Source organism: Staurois parvus, unplaced genomic scaffold, assembly GCF_062004578.1.
Source record: "Staurois parvus isolate SC_StPar_1 unplaced genomic scaffold, SC_StPar_1.0 ptg002469l, whole genome shotgun sequence".
Classification (NCBI taxonomy): domain Eukaryota; kingdom Metazoa; phylum Chordata; class Amphibia; order Anura; family Ranidae; genus Staurois; species Staurois parvus.
The window spans coordinates 1-13,839 of record NW_028320265.1 but is presented as its reverse complement, the minus strand read 5'-3'; the positions used below and the strand labels follow the sequence as shown (position 1 = coordinate 13,839).

General features: G+C 46.0%; 1 protein-coding gene across 1 annotated transcript in view; it reads left to right on the top strand.

The window, feature by feature from the left end:
• The window catches only part of LOC149430753 (nuclear receptor subfamily 2 group C member 2-like), a gene marked incomplete at its 3' end in the record, with an annotated part of 42,703 nt that extends 31,519 nt beyond the window's left edge, over positions 1-11,184 (top strand). Inside the window, exons 8-11 of the mRNA XM_089666011.1 lie at positions 3,684-3,817; positions 6,144-6,327; positions 6,422-6,543; positions 11,001-11,184. Coding sequence (XP_089522137.1) covers positions 3,684-3,817; positions 6,144-6,327; positions 6,422-6,543; positions 11,001-11,184 — 624 coding nt within the window. The remainder of the gene's footprint in view (positions 1-3,683; positions 3,818-6,143; positions 6,328-6,421; positions 6,544-11,000) is intronic.
• Between the last annotated feature and the right edge of the window lie 2,655 nt (positions 11,185-13,839).

Sequence of the window (13,839 nt, the reverse complement as noted above, 5' to 3'; positions counted from 1 at the left end):
TGGTGGTCAGTGGGAAGAATGTCCCTTACATTGGGGGTCAGTGGGAAGAATGTCCCTTACATTGGGGGTCAGTGGGAAGAATGTTCCTTACATTGGGGGTCAGTGGGAAGAATGCTCCTTACATTAGTGGTCAGTGGGAAGAATGTCCCTTACATTGGGGGTCAGTGGGAAGAATGTCCCTTACATTGGTGGTCATGGAGAAGAATGCTCCTTACATTGGTGGTCAGTGGGAAGAATGCTCCTTACATTGGGGGGTCAGTGGGAAGAATGTCCCTTACATTGGAGGGTCAGTGGGAAGAATGTCCCTTACATTGGAGGGTCAGTGGGAAGAATGTCCCTTACATTGGAGGGTCAGTGGGAAGAATGTCCCTTACATTGGGGATCAGTGGGAAGAATGCTTCTTACATTGGGGGTCAGTGGGAAGAATGTCCCATACATTGGTGGTCAGTGGGAAGAATGTCCCTTACATTGGGGGTCAGTGGGAAGAATGTCCCTTACATTGGGGGTCAGTGGGAAGAATGTCCCTTACATTGGGGGTCAGTGGGAAGAATGTCCCTTACATTGGGGGTCAGTGGGAAGAATGTTCCTTACATTGGGGGTCAGTGGGAAGAATGTCCCTTACATTGGGGGTCAGTGGGAAGAATGCTCCTTACATTGGTGGTCAGTGGGAAGAATGTCCCTTACATTGGGGGTCAGTGGGAAGAATGTCCCTTACATTGGGGGTCAGTGGGAAGAATGTTCCTTACATTGGGGGTCAGTGGGAAGAATGTTCCTTACATTGGGGGTCAGTGGGAAGAATGCTCCTTACATTGGTGGTCAGTGGGAAGAATGTCCCTTACATTGGGGGTCAGTGGGAAGAATGTTCCTTACATTGGGGGTCATGGAGAAGAATGCTCCTTACATTGGTGGTCAGTGGGAAGAATGCTCCTTACATTGGGGGTCAGTGGGAAAAATGTCCCTTACATTGGTGGTCAGTGGGAAGAATGTCCCTTACATTGGTGGTCAGTGGGAAGAATGCTCCTTACATTGGGGGTCAGTGGGAAGAATGTCCCTTACATTGGTGGTCAGTGGGAAGAATGTCCCTTACATTGGTGATCAGTGGGAAGAATGTCCCTTACATTGGAGGTCAGTGGGAAGAATGTCCCTTACATTGGTGGTCAGTGGGAAGAATGTCCCTTACATTGGTGGTCAGTGGGAAGAATGTCCCTTACATTGGAGGTCAGTGGGAAGAATGCCCCTTACATTGGTGGTCAGTGGGAAGAATGTTCCTTACATTGGGGGTCAGTGGGAAGAATGTCCCTTACATTGGAGGTCAGTGGGAAGAATGATCCTTACATTGGTGGTCAGTGAGAAGAATGATCCTTACATTGGTGGTCAGTGAGAAGAATGTCCTTACAGATAGCTAATAATATCAATAGTGTTTTGCTGCTGGTTCTGACAAGTGTCTTTGAGACCGATCGGACCGGCCTGAGAAAGGAGCGCGCATGCTCCGAAATTGCGCCATTTTTTAATTCTGGCTTGTGCTGTGACACGATGGGGTTTATTTACTAAACCTGGTTGACTCAGAATCTTGGGCACCTGTGCATGGTAGCCAATCAGCTTCTAACCTTAGCATGTTCAGTTAAGCTTCAGCAATAAAATCTGGAAGCTGTTTTTTATGCAGAAGTGGACAAGATTCTGAGTCAACCAGGTTTAGTAAATAAACCCCGATATGTCCAAGCCTCCCTGCGCCACTCTGCTACCCCCCAAGCCCTGGAAGCCACCGGAGTGATGGGTACCAACCAGAAGCACCGCATAGGACTACCAGTACACCGGACGCTTCTGTTATACCATGACATGCCTTTCTTTAATCTTCTACTCTTGTGAGTGAATTTGGGAACGTGTGCCTTTTAACCATCTACACTTAGAGTGGCACCACTTTCTCTCTTCTCTATGATAGATACCCAACTTGTCAAGCCCTAAAATTGTGTGCACCCCTGAAACAATGACAAACTTCGGTACCCTAAATTTTTCCCTAGGTGAATCTACGGGTCAAACATTTAGAGTTAACCGTGAATAACGGCCCCAGATTTATTGCTCTCACTTTTTTGGGGGGGGAGAGAGGTTGAGTGCTTAGGTGTAACTTATTTTTTTTTCCATTTTGTTGAAATTTTAAAAGTCCCCTGTATGATATAATTTTGTTGTGACAGGTCTCTTTATTGGGAGTCACTTTGGGTGGGGGGCCCATGGAACCCAGCTCACTTTGGAGAGGTGGGGAGACCCCTGTCTCAGCTCCCCATATCCCTCTTATGTGTAAGTCACCCTGTGCCTGTTTGGGGTACAAGGAGATCTGTCCTAATATTGGGGTGGGGAGTTGTTGATTGTTTAATGCCATGTGGTTGCATCCCATTGTTCTATTGTGTGTCTTGCTTGGGAGCAAACTATTATGGGATGTTTGTGTTTTATGGGTATTGGCTTGGTGGGGGGTGTCTCCAGCAGCCTTTCCTCTTGATGAGACTGTCTGCTGGTGTGTCTCTTGTTACTAAATGTAGATTGCCCCGCCCTGTGTCATTATGCAGGGAGGGGGGATTGTTCCCTTGAGTGTATATATCTTGTATCTGTGTCAAAATAAAATAGTCTACTCTGGTTTACTTCAAGTCTGGTGTCGTCTAGTCTTGTTTGGTCGGCTGTGGTGTCTGTGGTCGGTGTTCGGACAGGGAAGCGGTATTATAACGAAAGTACCCAACGCAGAATGGGGCCGGTTCCATTACAGAGATGACACCCCCTAATGTCTCACTTGCCGTTTATTTACGCTAAAAGAGAGCAGATTGGACTTGATTAGCTTCTTCCCCAGCCACAGCGGCCAGGGAAACTGACAGCCGGAAGGAATGTAAGTCTCTAACGGAACCGGAACCCAGACCGCACTGAGTTTTTCCGTTATAGCACAACTTCCCCTGTCCGAACACTATCCATGGACCACACCCTTGAAATCCCTCAGGAAACAGACAGCACCCAGCTCTGCTTAATACAGGAAGCCAACAAATCTTTATTTTACACAAACAACATGTTTTATACAGAGGGCGGGGAAACACAACCAGGAACAGGAAATACATCATCAGCCCGCCCCATCCCACCCAGACACAGAACAATGGGATGAAACACATGGTAAAGGACATTGACCAACCCCCACACCAATACACAAACCGTACATCCCATAATAGTTGGCTGGACAGGAAGACACAGCACAATGGGGGGTAGCACATGGCAAACAGACAATGGACAGCCATGTGGCCTAGACAAAGGAACACACACTATACACAAGACTCAGACATTCACATACACACCCTGTACCCCTTAAGCAGGCACAGGGTGGGTTAAACATAATGATTTGGGGAGATGATACAGAGGTCCCCCCACCCCCAAAAGTCACTCCCGTCACAAAGTCGCTTCCAGATTTTTACTAGGTAGTGGATATCATCAAATGGATGTTAGTGTCCCTCCCCTCTACCCAGCAGCACCTGCCAGGGGGTTCCTAGGGCTGCAGTTGGGAGAGAGGAGACTGGGAATTGCATGCTGGGGGGTGATGTTCTGGGGGTGTGTGGAAGTGATCGATCGGCTTGTCAGATTTACATGCTTTCCCAGTGTAGGTAAATGAAGGTAGTTGCACCCATTTATTCTTTAATGCACGTTTTCTAAATCCCTAGACGGAAGCCAGTCAGGGTGGACTGGGAACTCTAGCAAACGTTGTCACATCGCTCGCCAGTCTCACGGAGTCGGAAAACAATGGGGACACTTCAGATGCCCAACCAGAGGACCAATTCTCCAGTGAGATTACGCGGTAGGTGCCTGAAAATTGTGGATATGAATAGTGTGCAGAGAATGAGAGTTGGGTCCCTGTGACAAAGCGGTACAAACACCAATGACTGACCTACGCTTCATGAAAGATCAGGTCCACCAAAACAGGTTTGTGTGTTTTGATCAGAGTGGGGCAGGGTTCAAGCACCCTATTGATGTCCACTGCTCTCCAGAAATAGGAGATCCTCTCTTGCCCCTGATGCGGCTGTGAAAGCCGAGTTTTGTTTTTCAGGGGTCCCACGGTTGTCACTGGTTTAGTGGGCTCAGGACACAATTTTATATTACCGCCCTCTAGTGCATTCTTCATAGCATTACATAGGGAATTCGCTCCAGCCGGTGACAGAGATAGCTCGGCTGCAAATCCTAAATGACATGCCACAGTCCTGTGAAGAAGAGGGAGGGGTCCAAGATAACTGTATAGACCAGGGGTGGGCAACTGTGGCCCTCCAGCTGTTGGTGAACTACAAGTCCCATCATGTCTCTGCCTTTGGGAGTCATGCTTGTAACTGTCAGTTTTGCAATGCCTCATGGGACTTGTAGTTCTACAACAGCTGGAGGGCCACAGTTGCCCACCCCTGGTATAGACCCAACAATTGCTGCTACAAATTTGCAAGTGTGATGTCTCCCTTGTACATAAAGTACAACTCTTAGGCCTGGTTCACATGGGTGCACCACAGTGTACACCCATGCAAGGGCCCTGTTTACCCACATGGGGATGCACAGGTGTTTGCATATCCCGTCCCATTCATGTCTGTCTGCATTCAGGGCCATGCACTAGCATGACTATCAAATTGGGAACAGCGGCTGTGTTTGTGTTACCGTTGCATCCCATTTGATATGAATAGGAATTAGGGATGCACCTAAATTTTGGCCACCGAAACACATCGACTGAAAATAGCCCTATCGGCTGAGAAAGGCAGGAGGGGAGCAGTGTATATAGTGACAGTATGTATATGTCAGTGCCACTTTTTAAATGTAATTACCGGCTTTTTTTTTTCTGTTCACTATGGCTCACAGAATTAGCTGTCACTTCCCCGCCAGCTAAAAGAAACAGTTTCCTTTTAGTTTCTTTCCTGAGTTAAAATAAACAATGTTTCCTTTTAGTTTCTTTCCCCCGAGTTAAAATAAACAATGTTTCCTTTTAGTTTCTTTCCCCCGAGTTAAAATAAACAATGTTTCCTTTTAGTTTCTTTCCCCCGAGTTAAAATAAACAATGTTTCCTTTTAGTTTCTTTCCCCCGAGTTAAAATAAACAATGTTTCCTTTTAGTTTCTTTCCCCCGAGTTAAAATAAACAATGTTTCCTTTTAGTTTCTCCCCCCCCAGTTAAAATAAACAATGTTTCCTTTTAGTTTCTTTCCCCCCAGTTAAAATAAACAATGTTTCCTTTTTGTTTCTTTCCCCCGAGTTAAAATAAACAATGTTTCCTTTTAGTTTCTTTCCCCCCAGGTAAAATAAACAATGTTTCCTTTTAGTTTCTTTCCCCCCAGTTAAAATAAACAAGGTTTCCTTTTGTTTCTTTCCCCAGAGTTAAAATAAACAATGTTTCCTTTTAGTTTCTCCCCCCCCCCAGTTAAAATAAACAATGTTTCCTTTTAGTTTCTTTCTTTGTTAAAATAAACAAAGTTTCCTTTAGCTCCGGGAAAAGTGACAGCTAATTCTGTGAGCTATAGTGAAGAAAAAAAAAAAGTTGTCAATCTGCACCGACCTACAGTAACAGCGAGGGAACCTTTCTGTATACACTGCTCCTCTCCTGCCCCCTCCTTACACACACTGCCCCCCACCCCCTCCCCCTTACAAAGACGACCTGTCACTCTTTTGCTGTCACATAGGGGACTAAATTAAATTTTTTTTTATATATATATATATATATATATATATATATAAAAAAAAATGTGTGTGTGCGTATACATACACACACACACGCACACACACACACACACACACACACACACACACACACACACACACACACACACACACACACACACACACACACACACAGATACATGAAAGTAGAAAAAAAAAATTGGAGCCTCCCCACCCCCACATACGCAGACGTTTCAGTTCGGTTTTCGGCCACGCGCATTCTGAATTTTCGGTATTGGTTTCGGCATCAGAATTGATGGTGCACCACTAATAGGAAAGCCTGTACGGGATGCATAGAACACCTGTGCATCCCCTTGTGTGCAAAAAAACGGCCCTCTCAGGGGTGTACACCGTAGTTTGTCTGTGAATGAGGCCTTATTGTATGTGTGCTGCTTTATTTTTTCTATATCGCACATTGAGATTTGTCCACTGACTCTCGTAGGGCTTTTGACACGTTAGCAAAAGCACTTAACACATCAGAGTCAGCTGGAGGACAGAACCAGCCAGAAGCGGACGGGGTGGACCCAGCAGCTGGAGGGAACATTCACGTCATTAGCCGGGATCAGGCCACCCCTATCCTGGAGGTGGAAGGACCCCTTTTGTCAGACACACATGTCACATTTAAGGTAGGTGGTGATACCCCGTAAACGTGCATGTTTTCTAAGACTCAGACCTCAGGGTTTTATGTGATCTGCATCTGTTTTCTTTTTTTTGCTGCAGCTAACTATGCCGAGTCCGATGCCGGAGTATCTGAATGTACATTATATTTGTGAGTCAGCTTCCCGCTTGCTTTTCCTTTCCATGCACTGGGCTCGATCTATTCCTGCCTTCCAGGCCTTGGGGTAAGTCTGATTGTCACCTCTTCAGCTAATAGCTAGTAATAGGTTTGTGGCTGTGTTGCAGCAGTTCAAGACTTCATGTCTTCATGTATTACTTTTAAGTATGTATTACCCCTGATCAGGTGCGGACTGACAACTCATGGGGCCCCCGGACAATAGGGGATCATGGGGCCCCTGTGTCCTTGCCCACACTCAAAGCACACCCAAAAAAGCCTATAAAAGATACCAGGGGCATTTCATGGGGCCCCCTACTGACCCCGGGGCTCTCGGGCAGTGCCCGAATGCTCAAATGGTCAGTCCGCCCCTGCCCCTAATATTGGATGATGGTGAATAAAATGCAGGAGAATTAGAGGATTGGAGAAGATGCCTCAAAAAAAAAAAAAAAAAAAAAGCTACAAAGCTATCCCAGCACTAAGCATTGTTAGTTAGCAAAGGGGACCTAATTAAATCTGGTTTCTAACATTTTAGTTAAAGGTTTAGTTGCATAAATTTGCAAGTCTATTTTGTATTTTAATGTTTTTATTAATTTATAAACAATTTAAGACAGGAGCAACAAAACAAAACGCAGGGGCTATCAATTGGACATAAAAAAAAATATAAAAAAAAAACAGTGCTCTAACACCAACAGAGCTAAAGGTGCGCCCACGCAGGGCCTATCAATGGCACATAAATGACAAAAACATTAGTATAACACCGACAGTTACTCAAACTAAAGGCAGCTATCCACCGCCACACCAAAAACAAACAGAAAAGGAAAGAGGAGTACAAAAGGAAAAAGATAACAAGACTAAGAGCAGGGGTCAGAGAACGCCAATACCAAGCAACATCACATCCCCAGATTAGCTGGGGGGGGGGGGGGGGGAGCGTGGGAAAGGCATATTGCAACCACGGCTCCCATATTTTCAAGAATTTCCATTGGGAGTCGTTAGATACTCAACATCTGTTCATTGAGCATCATAGTGATCATACGGTCCCGCACCCCCTGAAGCGGGACAAACGGGCTCTTCCATGCCTGAGCAATTGTTCTAATGGCCGACAAAAACAAATAGGAAGCCAACTTCTGCTGGTGAGCCAAGAGGGTCGGTATGTGCAAGTATATTTTGAATTTGCACACCATGCAGTTTCCGATCTAAAAAGTAAACCTATGTCCGTGGTACAGGCATTCAAAGAATTACATATTCTTAACGAGCATTATATGCTTTCAAACAAACCTTCAGTGACCATTGTTGCTGCAGGCACTTTGGAGCAATTTGTCCTTAAAGTGGAAATTTAGTCAGAAAAGTAAGTCTTGCTAGATCACTTCAGGCTGGCCCCTTTAGCTATGTAAACCATTATAAATTAGTGCCTATACTGTTTATAATCCAGTAAATACACTCACCGTTCTCTGCACATGCTCAGTTGCTCTCTATTTTTAGGCACTGCTGAATTTGTAGAGGTCGATCTGCTGACAGCCTTAAGACTTTGTTCACATCTGTGCGGGTGGTGCCATTGCAGATCTGCTTGAAAATCCGTGCAGCCGCACCACATGCACAGGGGAATGCGGACCCGCAGGTGGGTGACATTAGTTGTAATGGCACGCCGCCTGCACTGGAAAAATCAACCATACTGGGAACAGAGGTTCCCGCGCGGCCTGCGTTTTCAGAAGAAGTGCAGAGACTTCTTTCCTGTGTGTCACGGGGCACGGGAGTCCATTCAAATGAATGGGCTCTCGTGCCTGCACAAAACGCGGTCCGCACGGCCGCCTATATGTGATCCAGGGGTAAGACCCTTGTCACACTGAATGCGATTTGCATGCCATGCGAGTTGCAAATCGCAGCCTATTGTCTGCAATTAGAGCAGTCATATCGGTGCGGTTCCAACTTGGTCGAAGCCGCACCGATTTCTAAAGTAGTACATGCGCTACTTTTGGTGCGATTTGCATGGACATTGTATCAGATGTCTTGCAAATCACACCTGAAATTGGCATGTCGCCCGACTTTGAAATCGTGCGAACTGGTCAAGTCGGGTTTGATGTGACCAGGAAGGGGGGGGGGGTAAACTGATTAAACCCTCCTATCCCTTACCCCTGGATCACATCTGTGCGGCCGTGTGGGCTGCGTTTTGCATGGGCACAAGAACTAATTCATTTGAATGGACTCCCGTGCCCGTGACACGCAGGGAAGAAGTCCCTGCACTACCTTGGAAAACGCAGCCCACACAGGAACCTCGGTTCCCAGTACGGTTGCATTTTCCAGTGCGGGCGGCGTGTCATTGGAATGAATGGCACCCGCCCGCGGGTCCGCATTTCTCTCTGCGGGTGGTTTGGCTCCACTGATTTTCATGCGGATCCGCAGTGGCACCACCCGCACAGATGTGAACCTAGGGTCACAGCCAAGGAAACTGCTTGTTTTTGATCTGCAACTGCCATGGCGCTGCACATATGACACCAGCCATTCGATGGCTTGACAGTTTAGTTGATAACACAAGCAAATGTGACAGTTGGCTATCCCAACATTCCAGGAATGTAACTTTTTTTAAATTATTAACCACTTGCCCTCCAGAGGATTCCCCCCCCCCTTCCTGACCAGGCCATTTTTTGCTATACAGCGCTGTGTTACTTTAACTGACAATTGCGCAGTCATGCAACGCTTCACCCAAATTAAATTTTATGTCCTTTTTTTCCCCCACAAATGGAGCTTTCTTTCGGTGGTATTTGATCGCCTGTGCGGTTTTAATTTTTTTGCGCTATAAACAAGACGACACTTTTGAGAAAAAAAAACAATATTTTTGACTTTTTGCTATTAAACACGTCCAGTAAAAAAATAAAAAAAATCAAATTTTGTCATAAATTTAGGCTCTATGTGTTTGCTAAACAAAAATCCCAATATGTGTAAATTAATTGGTTTACGTGAAAGTTATAGCATCTACAAATGACGGTCTATGTATGTAATTTTGTTTTTTATATATAGTAGTAATGGCGGCGATCAGCGACTTAAAGTGGGACTGCGGTGAACATTCTGACACTGGGTGGGAACTGCCTAACTGTCACTGACATCCCCAGTGATACCCATACAGTGATCAGTGCTAATAAAAAGCCCTGACACTGTACTAATGACACAGGACAGGAAGTTCGAGCCTTACCTTGTCCTGCGATCCCATGAGGTCCTCCTGCTGTGTTCCCAGGCCATGCCCCCCCGGTTGATGCTGGCATCCGTCTTCCAGGTTCCGTTCCCTACGAGCGTTGGGATGTACGGGGGGTGGAAGCGGCGGGAGATTCAAAAAAGTAAAACTTTGACATACACACAATACATTGTAATCTGTTAGGATGCCATTACTGTATCAAACCATTTCACATACATTTTGTCCCGAGTGCTTTGTCCGGCGCCCTGCCTGCATTTTTACTGTTCTTTCTGCCTGGAAACTGAGAAACGTCCATGGCGTCCAAAAAGTGTCCCTTTAGGTCAGACGCGGTTTTAGACCGGCTAGAGAACAGCGATAGTAAATCAGAACCACTTGCAGAATTGAGTGATAATGATTCGTGGGGGAAATTCCTCATCAGACACTGAAAACGATTCTGCGACTGAGCTCAGCGATGTGCGAACTTGGCGCTATATTTCACATTTCAGTGTTTTTGGTTTGATTATATTATTGACTTAACTTTATTATTATTATATTATTTTTTATAATTATTTATTATATTATAATTTATGATTTTGTGTTTCAAACTTTAACATACCCGGGATGTTTACTAGACTCTTGTTTGGACAGATTTAAGCGAGTTATTCCTAAGAATTACAGGCTGACAATATAAAACAACAAATTTCCATGCAAAACAATGTACCGCTATGACATTCAAAAATATTGATTAACCGCCAGGAAGGGTAAAAGAACAAATATTAACCTCTTCACGCCGGCTGAACGCAAATGTGAGACCTTCCGGTGTCTGGGCCTAAATGCCGAGCGGCCGCGCATTTGCGTTCTATTAAAAAAGGACGTGTTGAGAGCGCGCATGCTCCCAGCACACATGTCCGGTACTCACGGAAAGGTCCCGATATCCTCTTTCGATTGGGACCTTTCCCAATCATGTGACCGCCATGACGGCGCGTCACAGCGGTCGCATGACCCTAAACCCCGCCTCTCGGGCTTCTGAAACTCTTAAAGGGCCGGGAGGTGCCGGCGTGAAGGGGTTAATCCAGCATTTTCTTCCTTGTAGTCAAAATTTTTCTTGCACTTCTGTGTGTCTCCTTCGGTAATTAAGACTAGTTAAGCTGCTGCGTTTTTTCCTTTCACCTCACATACACTCATTTGTTGGCGTTTCCTCTCCAGTGAGAACCAGTGCAACAAACTTCCACTAAGAGTAAACCTTACCATCGCCCTAAAGTAAACCTGACCCCACACCAGATGACTTCTACAGGATAATGTGTGAAATGACTTCGGCAGGCATTTAATATCTGATCCGTACTGTCCAAATTCTTTTCCAGGCAGGATTGTAACACCACTCTCGTTCGTGCCTGCTGGAATGAACTGTTCACGCTCGGCCTTGCACAGTGTTCACAAGTGATGAGCCTCTCCACCATCCTGGCTGCCATTGTTAACCACCTACAGAACAGCATACAGGAAGGTACTGGATTCTATAGATGTTTGCTGTTCCATATTCTCACTGCAGTATTACATATTCAGATTTGTAGAGGCTTCTTTTAGGGGCTTTCAGTATAGCTGGCTATAGCCAGGCAGATGTTCCCTGAGAATGACAGGTAGGTAAAGTTTTTGTAATATAGGCAGACATCTACCTGTTCACTCTAGGGCTGGTGCTCTGTTGTGACTTTTCTGTTTGGTAGAAGCTGGTGTGACATTAAAGCGGAGCTCCACTCACTCTGTCAAAAAATAAGTTGGCAGCTACAAAAACTGTAGCTGCTGACTTTTAAAATACAGCCACTTACCTGTCCCTCGGTCCCGTGGTGTGTCCTCCGCAGCCCAATCCACCAGCCATCCTGTATTCCAGGAGGCTGGCATCTTCGGTGTGGGCACCTTGTTGTGATAGCTTGCAGCTTCACAGCCGGGTACCCACTGCGTGTGCGCGAGTGGCGCCGCGCTTCATGAATGGTCCTGTAGTCTTCTGGGACCTGTCACGTGTCCCAAAAGACTACAGGGAGGGAGGGCACCTTCCGGTTCAATGACCTAGGCCAGTGGTGGGCAACCTTTTTTTTCAACTGAGCCAAATCTCGCCAAAACCACGATTGAAATTTATTTTGAGAGCCACATTTTTAAAACTGAAAATACATCCCCAATATAGTAATTCATCCCCCATAGTAATCCATCCCCCCTATAGTAATTCATCCCCCATATAGTAATTCATCCCCCATATAGTAATTCATCCCCCATATAGTAATTCATCCCCCATAGTAATTCATCCCCCATATAGTAATTCATCCCCCCTATAGTAATACATCCCCCATATAGTAATTCATCCCCCCTATAGTAATTCATTCCCCATATTGTGTCAATTCACTTACCTTTGCTCCGCGTGTTCCTCTCGCCGTGTTCCCGTGCCGTTCCGGTCTTCAGGGCGGACTGTGAGAGGAGAGGAGTTCGTCACGCTACCCCGCCGACATCCTGACAGCCAATGTTTGCCACGCTCCGCGGGCCGGATTAAAAGGTCCGCCGGGCCGTAGTTTGGCCATTGCTGGGCTAGCTGCAGAGTCCTGACTTTTGGGGCGGCCGCCCGAGAGGAGGGAGGGGAGCGGGCGCCCGGCACACAGAAGAGCCGCATTAAAATGTGTAAAGAGCCGCATGTGGCTCGCGAGCCGCGGCTTGCCGACCACTGACCTAGGCGATCGGAAACGGAAGTAGGAGCGGGTAGCTGTCAAATTCGGGTACCTGCTCCCCGCCCCCCAAAGGTGCCAATCCTTAATGGGGAGCGGGGGAGCAGTCCTTAAAGCGGAACTTCCCCTTTTGGGTGGAGCTTCGCTTTAATAATGGACTCTAGGCAGGAAGAACCTAAAGGCATAAGCAGTGTAAGAACCTGAATTTCATTGGGTATCAGCCTCTTCCAATCTGTGTACAGCAGAGTTCAAAGTGGTTCTAAAGCCTAAGGTTTTCTTTTACTTTAACGCATTATATGCATTAAAGTAAAAAAAATTCTATTGCAAGAGGATTCCCTCCCCTGCCCTATACTTACCTGAGCCCGAGCCCGATCTCAATGCAGCGCTATGCACTAGAGTGGCGGCTCTGTCCTTCCTCACTGGGCATATTCATAGCAGTGGTAGTCATTGGATCCCGCTCCTGTCAATCAAGTCCAATAATGAGTGAGTGGGGGGGACAGTCTGACACGAGGCTTGGGAGCGAGCCAGCATAAGTGCCCCCATAGAAAGTGGCATTCTATGGGGTTACTCATTGGGGTTGGAGGAGCCGCCATGAGTGCCAGCGGTGGAACTGGGAAGATGATTTTTATTGCACAGAGTAGGCAAGTATAACATGTTTATTATTTTAATTAAAAGAAAAAAATTAAGCTGTAATATCACTTCAAACTGGGGAAAGGGATGCAAAGCAAGGAAACAATCAGTTGTGCTGCAAAGCAAGGGGCATACTGTTGGGAGGAGAGGGCAGAGTGACAGAGATCACCAGTCTGCTGCTTCTCTTTTCCTGTCTGGTCACGGTGGGGGTGAGGAAGAGACCCATCAATGTAAGGACTTGTGTAAATGGCATCAATTTTAGAGGCTTCTAAGAGCCCTCATAGTCCAGTGACATTTAACCTGCAGTTTGCCTCCTTCTGGCCTGCATTTGTCCTGCTTCAAGGAGGTTTTGCAGTCACATAGTTTTGTACAGGAATGCAAAATCTGCTTGAAGCGAACAAAAGTCCGTCAAGACAGACCCTTACTGAACTGCAGCAGAGAAAAATTCAGTCTCCTGCCCAGCAAGACCGGGCTATGGTGGTTGGCTGCCCATCCCAACACCGGCATGCAAAGCACAGATTAACTTTAAAATACATTGATAGGACGATTGTAGAAACGTATTATAGATTCCCCTTAAATACAGTGGTACCTCGGTTTACGGACACCTCGGTTAGCGTAATTTTCGGTTTACGAATGAAAATCCATTGAAAATAATGTCTCGGTTTATGAATTTTTTACTAATTTTTATCGCAATACGAAGTGTATGTCGGTGCTGATTTTTAAATGCAATTGCCGGCTTTTTTTTTTCTTCAATACTGCTCACAGGATTAGCTGTCACTTTCCCCGGAGTTAAAGGAAACTTTGTTTCTTGTAAGAAACTAAAAGGAAACATTATTTCTTTTAACTTGGGAAAACTAAAAGAATTCTC